The sequence below is a fragment of the Equus caballus genome, chromosome 17 (assembly GCF_041296265.1).
Source record: "Equus caballus isolate H_3958 breed thoroughbred chromosome 17, TB-T2T, whole genome shotgun sequence".
NCBI lineage: Eukaryota > Metazoa > Chordata > Mammalia > Perissodactyla > Equidae > Equus > Equus caballus.
The window spans coordinates 87,331,622-87,344,617 of record NC_091700.1 but is presented as its reverse complement, the minus strand read 5'-3'; the positions used below and the strand labels follow the sequence as shown (position 1 = coordinate 87,344,617).

Sequence of the window (12,996 nt, the reverse complement as noted above, 5' to 3'; positions counted from 1 at the left end):
TCTGAGAAGGTACACACCAGCTCTCAGGGGGACTCTCTTTGTTGAACACCTGCCCTCAGGTATGATGCTTAGCTCTTGTTCTCTCCTTCGTCCACCTGACTGGGGTGTCTGCAAAGAACAGAACTAACCAGCCTGCCTCTTTCTCCAGCCTCAGGTCTAAGACGTGTTGTCCAGTCAGGCTCTTACTAGGAGCCTGTCTTATGGATTCATGGACACTTTTTCATCTGTTCATGAAGCTGATATTTTGTTCCCCATTCGGTTACTGATGTTCACATCTCTTCGCATTAAGGCAGAATGCCAAAGAAGAGGGCTGAGTGGTGGGATTTATCTTTATTTCTAATTTTAAAGAATACTAAAAATACTTCTAAAATTATTCTTTTAAATAGTTTTTCTTACTGTTAAAAAGCCAAAACCAAAAGCAAAAACCTTCAGGCTCTCATTCGAAGACCAAGAACTTGGTCTTTTTTGAAGTTACCAAATGTTATCTATGTGAATGTAAAAACCATTTTGTCTGGCTAATTATTAATCTGTCTCGACACAAAAAGGAGAAAGACTAGAAATCCTTTTAAATGCTTCTTTTATTTCATTGGTTGTACATTGGTGAGTGAACTGAATATTACAACCAAAACATAGAATTGATACAAATTAGACTCCTGTTTACACTGTAAGGTAATGAATGAAGGAATTCTTTAAGTGTTACAGAAAGATTTAGTAGAAATGTTACCAGTGATGTGGCTGAAAGAATATTTCGGTGAAGTGCTGTTATATCCTGAAAACCAAGAGTGAAATGTAGTTCCCATACAAGTGGCGAGTTCGTCTCTTAACTACAGTATTTGTTGAATTACTATCTTCATGTCTTGGATATTGGTGATTTTGTTTTTGTAATTAAACAAAGCATTTAAGATTTATTCATCATAGTCAGACTTCTGAATATAAACAAACTTTTGGCAAATAATATTTATACAGAAAAATAGTTTTAGATCCTCTCAAATCCCAGAATTATTCTATAAAATTACATTATAAATAAATAAAAAGCAAAATCTGTTGTACATATATTTGTACATCTATGCATTTGCCTTGCCTCCTCCTTATTGTAAATGGCATATTTATGACTCTTTGCATATTATAATCACGACTCTGGAAAATGGATCTCATAGTAAAAATACAGTCTTCTATGTTGGCTTGGGGATAAGGTGATGTTTTGATGCTCCGTTATTAAAGGGCTGAAAATAGTCGTGTGCTAATAATTCTTAAAATTAAAATCATGAAACAAAAGAAAAAAAGAAAGACAATGTTACAACAATTAGTCTACAAAAATATTTCAGTGATTCCCATAATTTACCTTTTAGTAATGTATACTATGTTTTCAATGAATTTAAGTGAATTAACAAAGAAAAAAGAAAATAAGTTTGAATGTTGTAGGCAAGTTGTAGCATAACTACATTGTTATAGTTGAGAAAATTACAAATATCAATAATACATAAAGATGAAACTACCAAAGAAATACAAGTTAGATACAATACTTTCCCACAAATTAAAACAAATGCAACAATACAAGCACTATGTAAGATTACACTTAGAATGTGATTTTCTTTTGACAGGGTTATCAAATCTATGATATAAGATAGTCATTAGACTTTGACCAACAATAATTAAAATGGCAGATTTCTTTTTTCTCAAATAAAAATGATATGGTTGGTGCATCTAATTTTCGGAACAGGCGGTGATGTCAAAATTTAAAAATATTTTACATTCAATCTCAAAAGTCAAAATACTTCAATCACTAAAATGTTCACAAAGAAAATGGATGTTTTAAACAATTATATATAATATTCATTTATAACAGCTGTTTTGTTTTTTAAACAATAATTTAAAAACTATGTAGGTACTGTAAAGGCTATGTGCAACATATAAAATGTGAAATATGAAATATTTGGTACGATAGTGCTTAAAATAAACTTTAAAACAAACTTTCTGAACAAAATTTAATTGTATCGCTATTACCTTGAAGATCAACCAAGTATTTAAAAAAGTAAACAACATTAAAATATGTTTCATCCATATATAGTATATATATGTATGTGTATATATAATATGTATGTACTTGTATTAAAGTTTTTTATACTTTTGAGACATAAAATATGCTTTAAGGTGAAAGAATTAAAAGAACTATTTTTTCCATGCTGTAGTCAGTTACAACCCTTTAAGCCAACTTTTGAAATGCAAAACAGTAATGGATTTTTTAAAAAGTGAAACTATCTACTTTTTGTTTACATAGTAATTTAGATTAAAGTCACAGTCAAATTTTCAGTGACTAAACTCAAACTTACTTAAATTAGAATATTATACAGATCTCCTCACCTACAGCTTCCTTGTTTGACTAGGTTTTTAGTTTTTAAGAGTTATTCTGTAACAGGCAACCGGATGGTGAGTTTGAAAGACTAATCCCTTAGATTAGACTGTTGGCATGGGCCTCTCATTCTTGTCAAGCTGGATGAAGTCTGGCAAAATCTAGGCACTTCTACAAAGTCTCTCTTATAAAACAACTTTAAAAATATACTTGTAAAATAATACCTTCAAGACTTTGTTTGGTGGGGTATGAAGCTCATACCGTGCAAAGTTTCTTTATCAATCTAGTTAATGTTACTCTAGAATCACATGATTCAACGTGGCATCTCCAGGCAAACCAAATCCCACACTTTGATGTGTCCCCAGTCCTTGTGCTTGAATTTCCATTCAGATTTTAGACCTGCAGGACAGGTATCGGTTTTACTTCACTTCTCCTCTTTGCTGCAGCATTCATGTCGTCAAGAAGTGAAACATACCCTTTGATCCAGTGGGTCAATGAAATAACAGTAATCGGAGTTAGAATCGAACCTGCCCTTGGAATAGGTTTTTAAACTAACGCTAATTGTTTATTGCTAACTTGGAAATATTCTGAGTCGAAATGAGTAAACTGGTTGGACTTTCTGCATCAGCTATAGTTATGGAGATAAGACAATATTCCTAGGACAGAAACTATGTTTAGAAACCCTTTAAAAGTAAACTTTATCCTTTATGTCTTTAAACATCACAGCTGGTCTCAGGTAGTTAACTATCTTAGGTTGGAATATACTAAGCATACCATATTTAATATTCATATATGATATAGCAGCACTAGCTTCTTAGAGTTGTGGTCTGTCCAGAAGAACTAAATCTTTATTTAGCATGCAGTTTGTGGCAATTCTATTGAGGAGGAAACAGGATAGTATGTACAGTAACAATGTTTAGTTATTCTCAATGCAGATTCTTGGCATTCCATTCCGTTTCTGCTGATTATTTCAGAATTATCTGTTAAAGAAAAAGACAAGCATGATTTAGATATCCTTCTGTGAGGGAAAATACCAAGTTTAAGTTTTACTCTTTGAAAATAGACATTTAAAAATAGGAATTTTCTTCAATTTCTCATAATTTTGGTGCAATTATAATTTTGCACAATCCCCACCCTTCATTCTGAAAAATTTTACACTTAAGTACTTCTGCTACGTGGCCACTGTAAAAATGATTCATATGCACAGTATTTTCTGTAAAATTGTGACAGCATATATGTGGGCATGCACTCTGTTTAGACTCTAATCTCCTGTTTTAGTTTTTGCTTCATATCTCTTTATTATATGTTCACATTATTGTTCAATTAATATTTGCTAAGGTGATCTGGAAGTCTGATAAGAGAATTAGTTTGTAAGTGAAAAGTTGTTTGTAAGGTTTAAATGTAAATATTTTAAAATGCACAGTAAATTAAGTATTATTTATTTATCAACTTGCATTTATAATTCAAAGATGTGTTCCCATCAAAAGTAATTTTGTTCTCAAGATATAAGAACAACCAGTTTCAAATTCAGGGAATGTTTAAATATCCCCTATTAAAGAGAAAAAGGGATAACATTCAAATAAAACAGTTAAAACATTCTTAATAAATCCAGAAGCACACGTAAAGCTAAACTATCAAATGCAAACCGTTGTCCCTGCAGTCTGATCCCTAAGTTCATTTCCAACTCCACACTTTGCTAAGGACAATGAGTTTCCCTGTGTGACCCAGCTCACTAAAGGTCAAACTTAAAAGCCAAGCTTTTAACACATTCTAACAAAAATACTTATTCTTTGTGCAATGCTTTGACCAAACTTTGTGCTATTAGTTAACAAAAATGTTTATTTATTAAAGAGCCAAGAGTCTTTGTTAAGGGAATAACCAGTAAAAATTCTTTATGGTCAAGGTCAGCTAATATTCCTGCACACTGGAATCCAATTCCCAATAAAAGCCTCATTTCTACAAGTATAATTTCTTATCCCATGTCAGAATTCATACAAATGGATATTGTTCCCTTTGAGTGCTCCTGCAGTTTATATAAAACAGTTTTAGTACATACACTCAGTTTCTCCCATGAAATAAATATGAGTATCTTTTATTTTATTGGAACATACAGACGTGGATGGAATTGATAAAAATAGAGGAAGAACTCATTTATATTAAATATTTATACTAAATGGAAACTCAAAACTTCTGGTAAGATCATTCTTATTTTTTAAAAATTCCTAGGAATTTAAAATTACTTGGGAAAAATAGCATTCTTTGTCTTGTGTACTGATAGACAAATAAAAGTAATAATGAGATATAATGATTTTTATATGTAAATATTATCATAGTATCTTTGAACAGTTATTGTGAATAGCTAATATTCAAATTATTCAGATGGTTATAACTTCATTTTTAGTTTTAGATATTTGATTATTTAGATTATTAAATAGGAATTATTCTATTTCATCCCTTAGCTTCAACACTGTCTGTAAGATTTCCAAATAAGAATGTGCCCGAGGGTGTCAAATCATGTCCTGTTTTTCTTTTTCTTTCCTTTTACTTTAGCAAGAGTCTCTCTAAACTATTTATGGGAAAAAAATCTTGCAGTTTCTTAAGTTGATATATAATAATATATATTATAGAATATATTCACGTTTTTGCTTATTAACTGAAACTAAAATGCCATATAGAATGAAATTCCTAACCACCTGGAAAGAAAAGTATTTTATAGAAAGTCTAGCAATGGGCAAATGTGTATTACAGAAATTAGTTACAACAATACTTTGGACTTGTATTTGACAATGAGACATGTATGACTGTCCAGGTTTAACTGAACTGTAAATCAGCCTTGAAGTTACCTAAAGGCATTAACTGGACTCACCCAGACTGCTTTTTCCTTCTACCCAAGCCTACTCACAACCCATTATATGGATAAAAACAAATAAAAATGACCTCTGGTACACCAAAGTCTTTGCTGTCACTGCTGCCTGGCATCTGGGCCAGAAAACTCTGGCCATACCCTAGTCTATGTCTTTTGCTCTCTTGTGGACTATCAATGTGGTGTCAAAGAATGAATTACGTTCCTAGCAGCTGTGAGCTTCAAGAAGTTCAAGAGATTTGATCTTAGAGGTAGGAAAGCTTTGAGTGTTTCATTTTCTGATGGTAGCATTTTTCTTGAAAATATCTTTTGCTTATTAAATTTTTTTCTGAGAAATATAGCTTGCTGGTACAGTCTGAATTAAGTGTACCCTGGGGTGAAATACACTCTGGAAATACAGACAGAACAGGAATCCTGATGAGGAACAGTTACCAACTGAGTGCCTCTTATTTAACTATTGCCCATTTGATGGCTGCTTCTGATGTTAGAAGACATATGATGTTACAGGCTCTAGGGCCCATGGGGAAGGCAGGACAGTTCCCAGCCAGAAGGATACCTGTGCAGGGAAGAGGAGAGCCAAGTGTGTGTTGAGTGGTGTGGGGTGGGGGGTGGAGAAGCCCTTTTGAGGGAAAGAGGGATCTTCTGTCTAGTTTTTAATAGGGCTTTTCTTTAGTCAGATTATATTTTTAATTCACACCAAAGAAACATAATTTAAAGAGTAGTAGGTAGGTTTTGTGTGTTTCCCTGTTGACTCTCCTTAGAGATTTTCTTCTATACCAATTCTCTATGGACATATAAAATATGTTCTGTGCATAAAAACTTCCTCAATCTCCATTGTAATTTTAATAGGCAGGAGGATCAAAAGCTTCAGAAGGTGCCTGAATATTTCAATATAGGTAACAAAACATGCATTCCTAAAAGAGCAGGCCCTGGAACATGGGCTTCAAATCTCATACTGACAAGCCCTAATCCTGAGCTTGTCCATTTAAAAAAATGGTTATTGAACCACAGTTCACCACAGTGACCTTGATAGACTGGCTGTCAGTGGCGCCCTTCCTGCCCTGCGATGATCAAAGCTAAGGCTGATATCCAAAGTTCCTTCCTCAACCTCCAGGCACTGCAGCTCATGTTTTCTTGAAAGGAGCAACTGAAAACCCTCCTGGGGTCTGTCAGAGTACACGTTAGTCAGAGAAATCACTATTACAGTGGGTCCCCTCAAAGTCCCCTCTCTGAAGCATCCTTATTATCTTTGTTTTAATTTTAAGAGATGCTCCCTTGATTTTCCAGGAGACTGAGAAATTTCTACCAGAGCCTTAAGAGCTAGGACAGTATTGCCAGTCATATTTTGCAGACACTGAAAAGACAGCACGAACAGCTTTAACTAGCTTGCACACCGTACCAAGTGCTTGTGCAAACCAGGATCAGCTCAGAGATGTTACCTCACTCTGCTCGTGGCTTGGGAGGCCCCTCCAGGGCACAGTGACAGCCTGCCATGGGACCAAGGGAAAGAGTGCTTCCAAGAGCGTGTGCCAGCAGAGGTCGGTGCTCACAAGAACCCCCCTGGGAGCTTGGAAATGGGGTGGGGCCTAGAGCAAATGGAGCCTGGAGAATTGGATGGGAGAAGCCAGATGGGTAGAAATTGCTGAGGGACTTGTGGGGCTGCTAGGCCCCTCTCCAGGACATCCTTGCCCGGGTGGCCAACCATGTCCTACCCCAGGCCTCCTCCAGACAGATACTGCAAACATGTCTGCTTACAGCAACAGAAGCCCTACCCAATTACAGGTCCACTCTTTCAGCTTCTGAAGAACCCTTGCAAGCTATACAATAGGAAAGAAATCAAATTATATTGAACAAGATGTAGTTCTGTTTATCTCCCTGTTAGATGACTCTCTCAAATAAGTATTTTTTTTATATAACAGAGAACCATGACAATGAAGGGGGTTAAATTATTAAAATAAGATTCTAGCCAATCTTGTATGGTAAATCAAAATCTTGAACTGAAGCCATTATTTCAATTCCTTTTTCCACTAAAAGGAGAACACACAAAAATGAGAATAGCTGATGCCCACAAAATCGGCAATTCTATTTTTAAAACAAAGACATACTTGATCTCAAATCATGAGTGCATTCATAAATCTTTAGTAGACCCTCTAGCTGTAATAAGATTATCTGTAACAAGAATATCGGTTGGCTGCAATAGTGTCTACTTATCAATGAGCATCTCCTCCAGGTGGCTGGATTTAAGACTCTCATGATTCTGCTTAATCTGCATCCTTAAATCACTCCCATATGAACGCAGTACATGATTAGTCTAATATTTATTTATTGAATACAAACATGAATGGCCCCAAAGAACATCAGATGGATTATTTTCCTGTTAAATGTGTTGTGAGCAGCCATTTAATAATCTCTGCACGCTCAGTGAAGTGCCTACCATTGACTTGTAGTGCAATGGCAGTCAAGTTTATTAAAAAGAGGATTGGGTTAGGGTACTACCAGAATACTAAGCCTACTGGGCCAGGCAGGAAATGTACGTAAGTGAGTGGGTCAGGAAGGGAGTGTGGCAGAGGAAGGGCCCACGTCTAGAGGGAAGGGAGCAGCAGCTACTTAGCTCCAGCCAATTGCTACCTGCAGAAACCTGGGCTCTAAGTTGCTTGGCTTTTCTGTTTTCCAAAAGAATCTGGAAATTTAGCAACTAATTCACATTACAGAAAACAACTCTGTGTGGGTCAAATATATCTTTGGGCTTAATGCAGCTTTGAGCTGTTGGTTTGTGTTCTCTTTGAGCCTTACTTTCTGGAAGGAGATATCCACTAAGCCTGGATTGCTAGCTTCCTGGGCTGGGCAGCAGCCAATGCTGTAGGCAACATTAAGGGAGGCAGCAGTCACTACTGCCAGGTGGGATCAGGAGAGCAGGTCTAATGAGGGGTTAATCCTGCAACTTTCAGACATTTGGCTTTCTCCCAAAGGAATAGCAGGCTTGACCAACAGGCACCCCCTACCTAGGAAGAAAACACTGTACCTCCCTTGACTGATTCAACAGATAGAATATATGCATGTTGCCTTATCTCTTCCAAGATGATGATAGATTTAGGCTGAGCCATCCATATGCCCTTACCCTTGGTGGGCACTTGAAAAAGCTGACCAGAGTGAGAAATGCACTCAGTTGAAAGTAAAATAGTCTGCAGGGGCTGAAACACTGAATTTGAGTGCATCAGCACCATAAACTCAACACCTGAACTAACCAGTTCTCAAGCAAGAGGGTGCAAAAGAAGAAAAGAAATCCCCGTGCTTTCCTCAGTGCTTCAGACATACGAAGGATCAATACTTTCTGAGGTTTCTACCTTGTGGTTGATCTCCAGAAACTGACATAGGAATAATTTTTGAAATTGTGAGCTTCTAGATGACTTCTAGAAATGTTCTCACTTCTTATATAAATGTGTTCATTGCAAAGATTCAAGGATGTAAGATGCATTATCTTTTAAAATGTTAGCTCAATAGTAAATTCAGTAAGAACTCTTCTTTCTTGGCTTAATTAATAGAAAAAACTTTTCAGTGAAAAGATCAAAGTTCCTAGGGATTCAAACCACAAAACAGTTAGAAAAGAGGAATAATGGATGTTTTAGTTAAATCCTCCTGTGAATAGCCATCCAATACTGTCTTTGTAATGTTGAGTTTGAAGAGAGAGATAAAATATACCTGTTAAATATTTGTGTGGCCTTACTGAAATCTGAGGGACTCTCAATGGAGCTGGTACCCCTAGCATGGGAGCTCAAGTGGAAATTTCCAAGAAGGGCTGCTGGGTCCAAAACAAAACTGAGTTTTGTTAAGCACAAGGCAATGTCTCATTCATCTTTACATCTGTAGTGTCTAGGATAGGGTTGGGCACATAGGGGGCACTTATTGACTGTTGGTTGCACAGAAGGCTGAAGGAAAAAGGATTTACTGAGGACACAATGCCACAATGTTGGCATCAACAGAAGACCAACAGACCACTCACAAATGCGACATAGCAATGGAGGCAGGAAAAGAAGCCCTGGACAATATATATCTCTGCATCCTTTCAGGGTAATTAAGGATTCAGGAACATCCAAGAAAAATAAACATTCTTCCCCATTCTCTCACCTACATATTTTATATGTAGATAAAAGGAAAAACATTCCAGGTTGGGGGCAGAATCACTCACAGAGTATGGAAACATGGCAGATAAACAAAAATGCTACCTGAAGAAAACTTCTAGACTTGATAGATTTCTTAGAAATATTTTGCCATGGTTACAAGGCCCTGTTTCCTTAGAAGTAATTAAAGAAAGGATGTTTCACTGTCTCCTTAAACAAAACTTATTATTAATTTAAAAATACAAAGCTGAATGGAATTTCCTAAAAATATGGCAAAGCTAAGGAGGCTTGCCTCTTGCTCACCATCCCAATATATTTTTCTTTATTCACAGTTTTCTTCTTATTCTGTCACACATGTGCCTCTTCACTCCTCTCCATTGGCGTTCCTCCCCCCTTCAGTCTCTCCACTATTTAATATTCTCTCCCTCTTCTCCCTAATACTCTACACATCTTCTCCATGGCAGCCACAACTGTCTGAAATTCTCTGATTTTGCCTGAGAGGTGAAATTTGTGAAGTATTTTACTTGAAGCAAACTGGGCAAAGGCAGAGGGACATTTGTTCATTTTTGGCTGCAAAATAATTCTGTACTTAATCATAGTATGGATTACTAAAGTCAAAAGCAAATGTCTTTGGTCTCTTGGTGAACATACATTATCAGAGCAATAAATGAACACTTTCAAGAACTTTGGCCTATTTTATGACTATTTGTAAACTTTAATGGTATAAAAAGTTCAAAGATAATTAGTGGTATAGGAAAAGACGCTTTGAAAAATAGCCATATTCATTATTTGGGGGGATTATTGTTCTGAGGGAGGGCAGTGTGTCATGCCATATTTGACTGGTTTTCAAAATGGATTTTTACTTAAACAGAAAAGGCATCAACTGGGGTTGTGGGAGAAAATTCTCAAATATGACAAACAGTTTCACTCTTGAGAAAAGCAACCTGAGGTTGGTTGGAATGCCCACAATATTTAGCAGACCTTAAAGAGCAGTTTAGTCAGGATTGTTGTTTTGCTCTCTGTCATTAATATAAAGTTCACATTCAAAGCTCTCATTCCTCTATTTTCAGTGACAAATCGTTTTGTTGATGACTCATTTCTGTCTAATATTTTCCACTCTGTGATATTTGAACAAAAATATTCTTAGATATACTTTCTAATATGTGAAAAATTCTCATTTAAAAATGTTAATAATTGAATGTTTGCATCGAAGGCAATAACATTGGCCTCACTGAAGATTACTGACCAGGGTACACATTGACAATTTATATTATCTGGGTAAAATACATATATGGAAATTCTTGATTTGAATAAGATTCCACTCCTCGCATGAGTCCATGTCACATGTGGACCAATCCAGACTCTTGTGAGCATTGCAGTCAGGCTTTGATCATGATCCTCTCTCCAGCCAGGCCCAGCCCCAGCCAATTCCAACTCCTCTGAGGGAGTTCCAAGGAACATTTGTCTTGCTTTCATGGTGAGGTGGGAATCTAGTCCTCAGATCATCTAACCATCCATAACGTCATCCAAGGGTGACATTTTCTCCTATAGGATATAAATGAGGAAGGAGGTAAAAGGATATGAGAGCAAGACTTTTTATTCCTCGTGCTTTCCCCTGATGCTACAGAAATGTCTAAAACAAAAACATATTCAGAAGTGTTGTGTGCTTGTTCAGGAAGAGAGGAACTATGAGACCATGTTTGTTCTGCAGGTGCCAGAAAATGTCAAAACAAAACAAAACCCTAGATTGGAAGGGCCACACAACAGCAGGAAAAAAGAAGTAGGCAGATCAAACTGTAGCATCCAGGAAAATGAGAAAGAGGGTGCTGTAGATGCGTCTGACTCACAGAATGTGTCTGACCAGGAACAGGTCCCAGCTTTTATCTTCCTATTTATCACCTGATATTCTTGACTCTACACTGTATATCACGTTCCTAACTCCACAAACCTTTCCCAATGAACATTCCAGTCATGGAATTCACCATGGATTGTGGTTCCTCTACCTCCAGCAGGTGGAGACGGTGAAAGACTTTCCTAACACACCGCTGTCTGGGAGTTTGAGTTAGGCATATGCTTTTGGCATCTTTCTTGAATCTCAGAGATACAGAAACACCTGTGAACATGGTGTTTGGCCTGTTCCATGTATTATCGTTGAGCAATGTTATGAGTTAAACTATTGTAGACCAGCCTGGAGACCTAACCATCAAATCCGTCACTGTCTCTGTAGGAAAATTATTTGAATTCCAAACCAAGAAACAAAGGGAATTTTGAACAAACAAACATTTTTAAAATTAGAGACTGTCCACACAGTAAAGAAGGCTAAATTCCTCTACTATATGAAGAAACAATAATATAATAATATTTGGGGCACATTATTTAAGAAGATATTCCAAAACATTATAGAAAGGATCATAAAATATTTTTTCTGAAAATATTACATTTAGAATATTCACAGTGAGATGTGTAGCAAGTGAGGCTATGTGAGATTAAATAGGCTGCCCACATCTGAGGCAATTTCATTGAAGGTGACCTCTGAAGATGAAGGTAGAATCTAAGAAAATTTTTTTCATACCTTTAAAAAACAGTTTATGCAACAGCTAAAAAAGAAATTTTAAAAGCTTTTTTCAATATAGAGTTTTGCTCCCAGTAATAAATTGAAGATTCAGGCCAAGAAAAACCACAGAAACAAGATCTTGTTGGATTCAACATAAAGCCCCCAATTCTGCTCAGTGCCCTCCTTTTGTATCCACTACCATTATGTTGGACTTAGAATCCTGGGCACATTTTGGCTGTAGTATTCATTTTAACAGTGGAGCAGAATGTATAATTCAGTCTGCTGAGAATTGGCTTTTAAGACACTAAAGGCAGAAGAGTAACCAAATGCTAAGACTCAGTAAAAGGAATGGTAAGATGAATGTTATGCACAGGACATGAAGTATGTCTTTGGGTACTGGAATCATCTTGCACATTTCTTGAGTTGGTAAGATATACTGCTATCTAACAAAATTTCCAGAAAAATTTGTTTTGTTTAGTTTTTTTCCTTTTTAGTTCTTTGCCTGTGTGTTTGTGTATGTGTGTCAGGGAGAGAAAGAGAGAGAGAGAGAGAGATTAATAAAACCATTCAATTGTGTGCAAAATCATGGTGCAAAGGAAAAGTTAAAAAGTCCTGGAGTGGAATTTCAGGAGGCTTGTCTGTGCCACCACCAGCTTTGTGACCCTTCTGAGCCTTGCTTTCTCACTCTGCTTGTACCACATTGACACCTCTGCAGTGTGGTGAGTATTTAAACCAGGTTACCATCTGTCCTCCCCAATAACGCCCCAGGAAGTGCCAAAACATCATGGTATAATAGATGGCAAAATGGAAACCCAAGGAAGAAACTACATAAGGGAAGAAAGCTCCTATGTTCCCTTTTATTTCTTTATTACTAACTGCTCCCTCAAAGCTCGGTGGTTAGGCCCATTCTTTCAGCATCTCTGCTTTTCAAGATGATCCTTATTATATGATAATTACTTTGACTGTAAGTATTTGCATGTTGGTTTATTGCCTGTCCGCCTTACTATGTAAGGCCCATGAGAACAGGGACTATTTTGTTCAATACTGTATTTCCACAATTCTGAATTTTACATGACACATAGTGGGCTCTTAAGAAACATTTGTTGAGAAA

General features: G+C 36.4%; 1 protein-coding gene and 1 long non-coding RNA gene across 19 annotated transcripts in view; one reads left to right on the top strand and one right to left on the bottom strand.

Moving 5' to 3' along the window:
- Positions 1-12,996, top strand: part of LOC111768619 (uncharacterized) — an 84,062-nt gene that overhangs the window by 59,405 nt on the left and 11,661 nt on the right. The gene's annotated exons all lie outside the window — the stretch shown is intronic.
- The window catches only part of MBNL2 (muscleblind like splicing regulator 2), a 153,686-nt gene continuing 141,250 nt past the window's right edge, over positions 561-12,996 (bottom strand). For 13 of the 16 annotated variants that reach the window (XM_023621745.2, XM_023621746.2, XM_023621740.2 and 10 more), the window contains one exon: positions 561-3,330. In XM_023621745.2, coding sequence (XP_023477513.1) covers positions 3,203-3,330 — 128 coding nt within the window. In that variant the 3' untranslated portion in view covers positions 561-3,202. Of the gene's footprint in view, positions 3,331-4,872; positions 10,877-12,996 lie in introns of those variants that run through there. The other 3 variants (XM_070240411.1, XM_070240413.1, XM_070240412.1) reach the window with 2 other exon arrangements.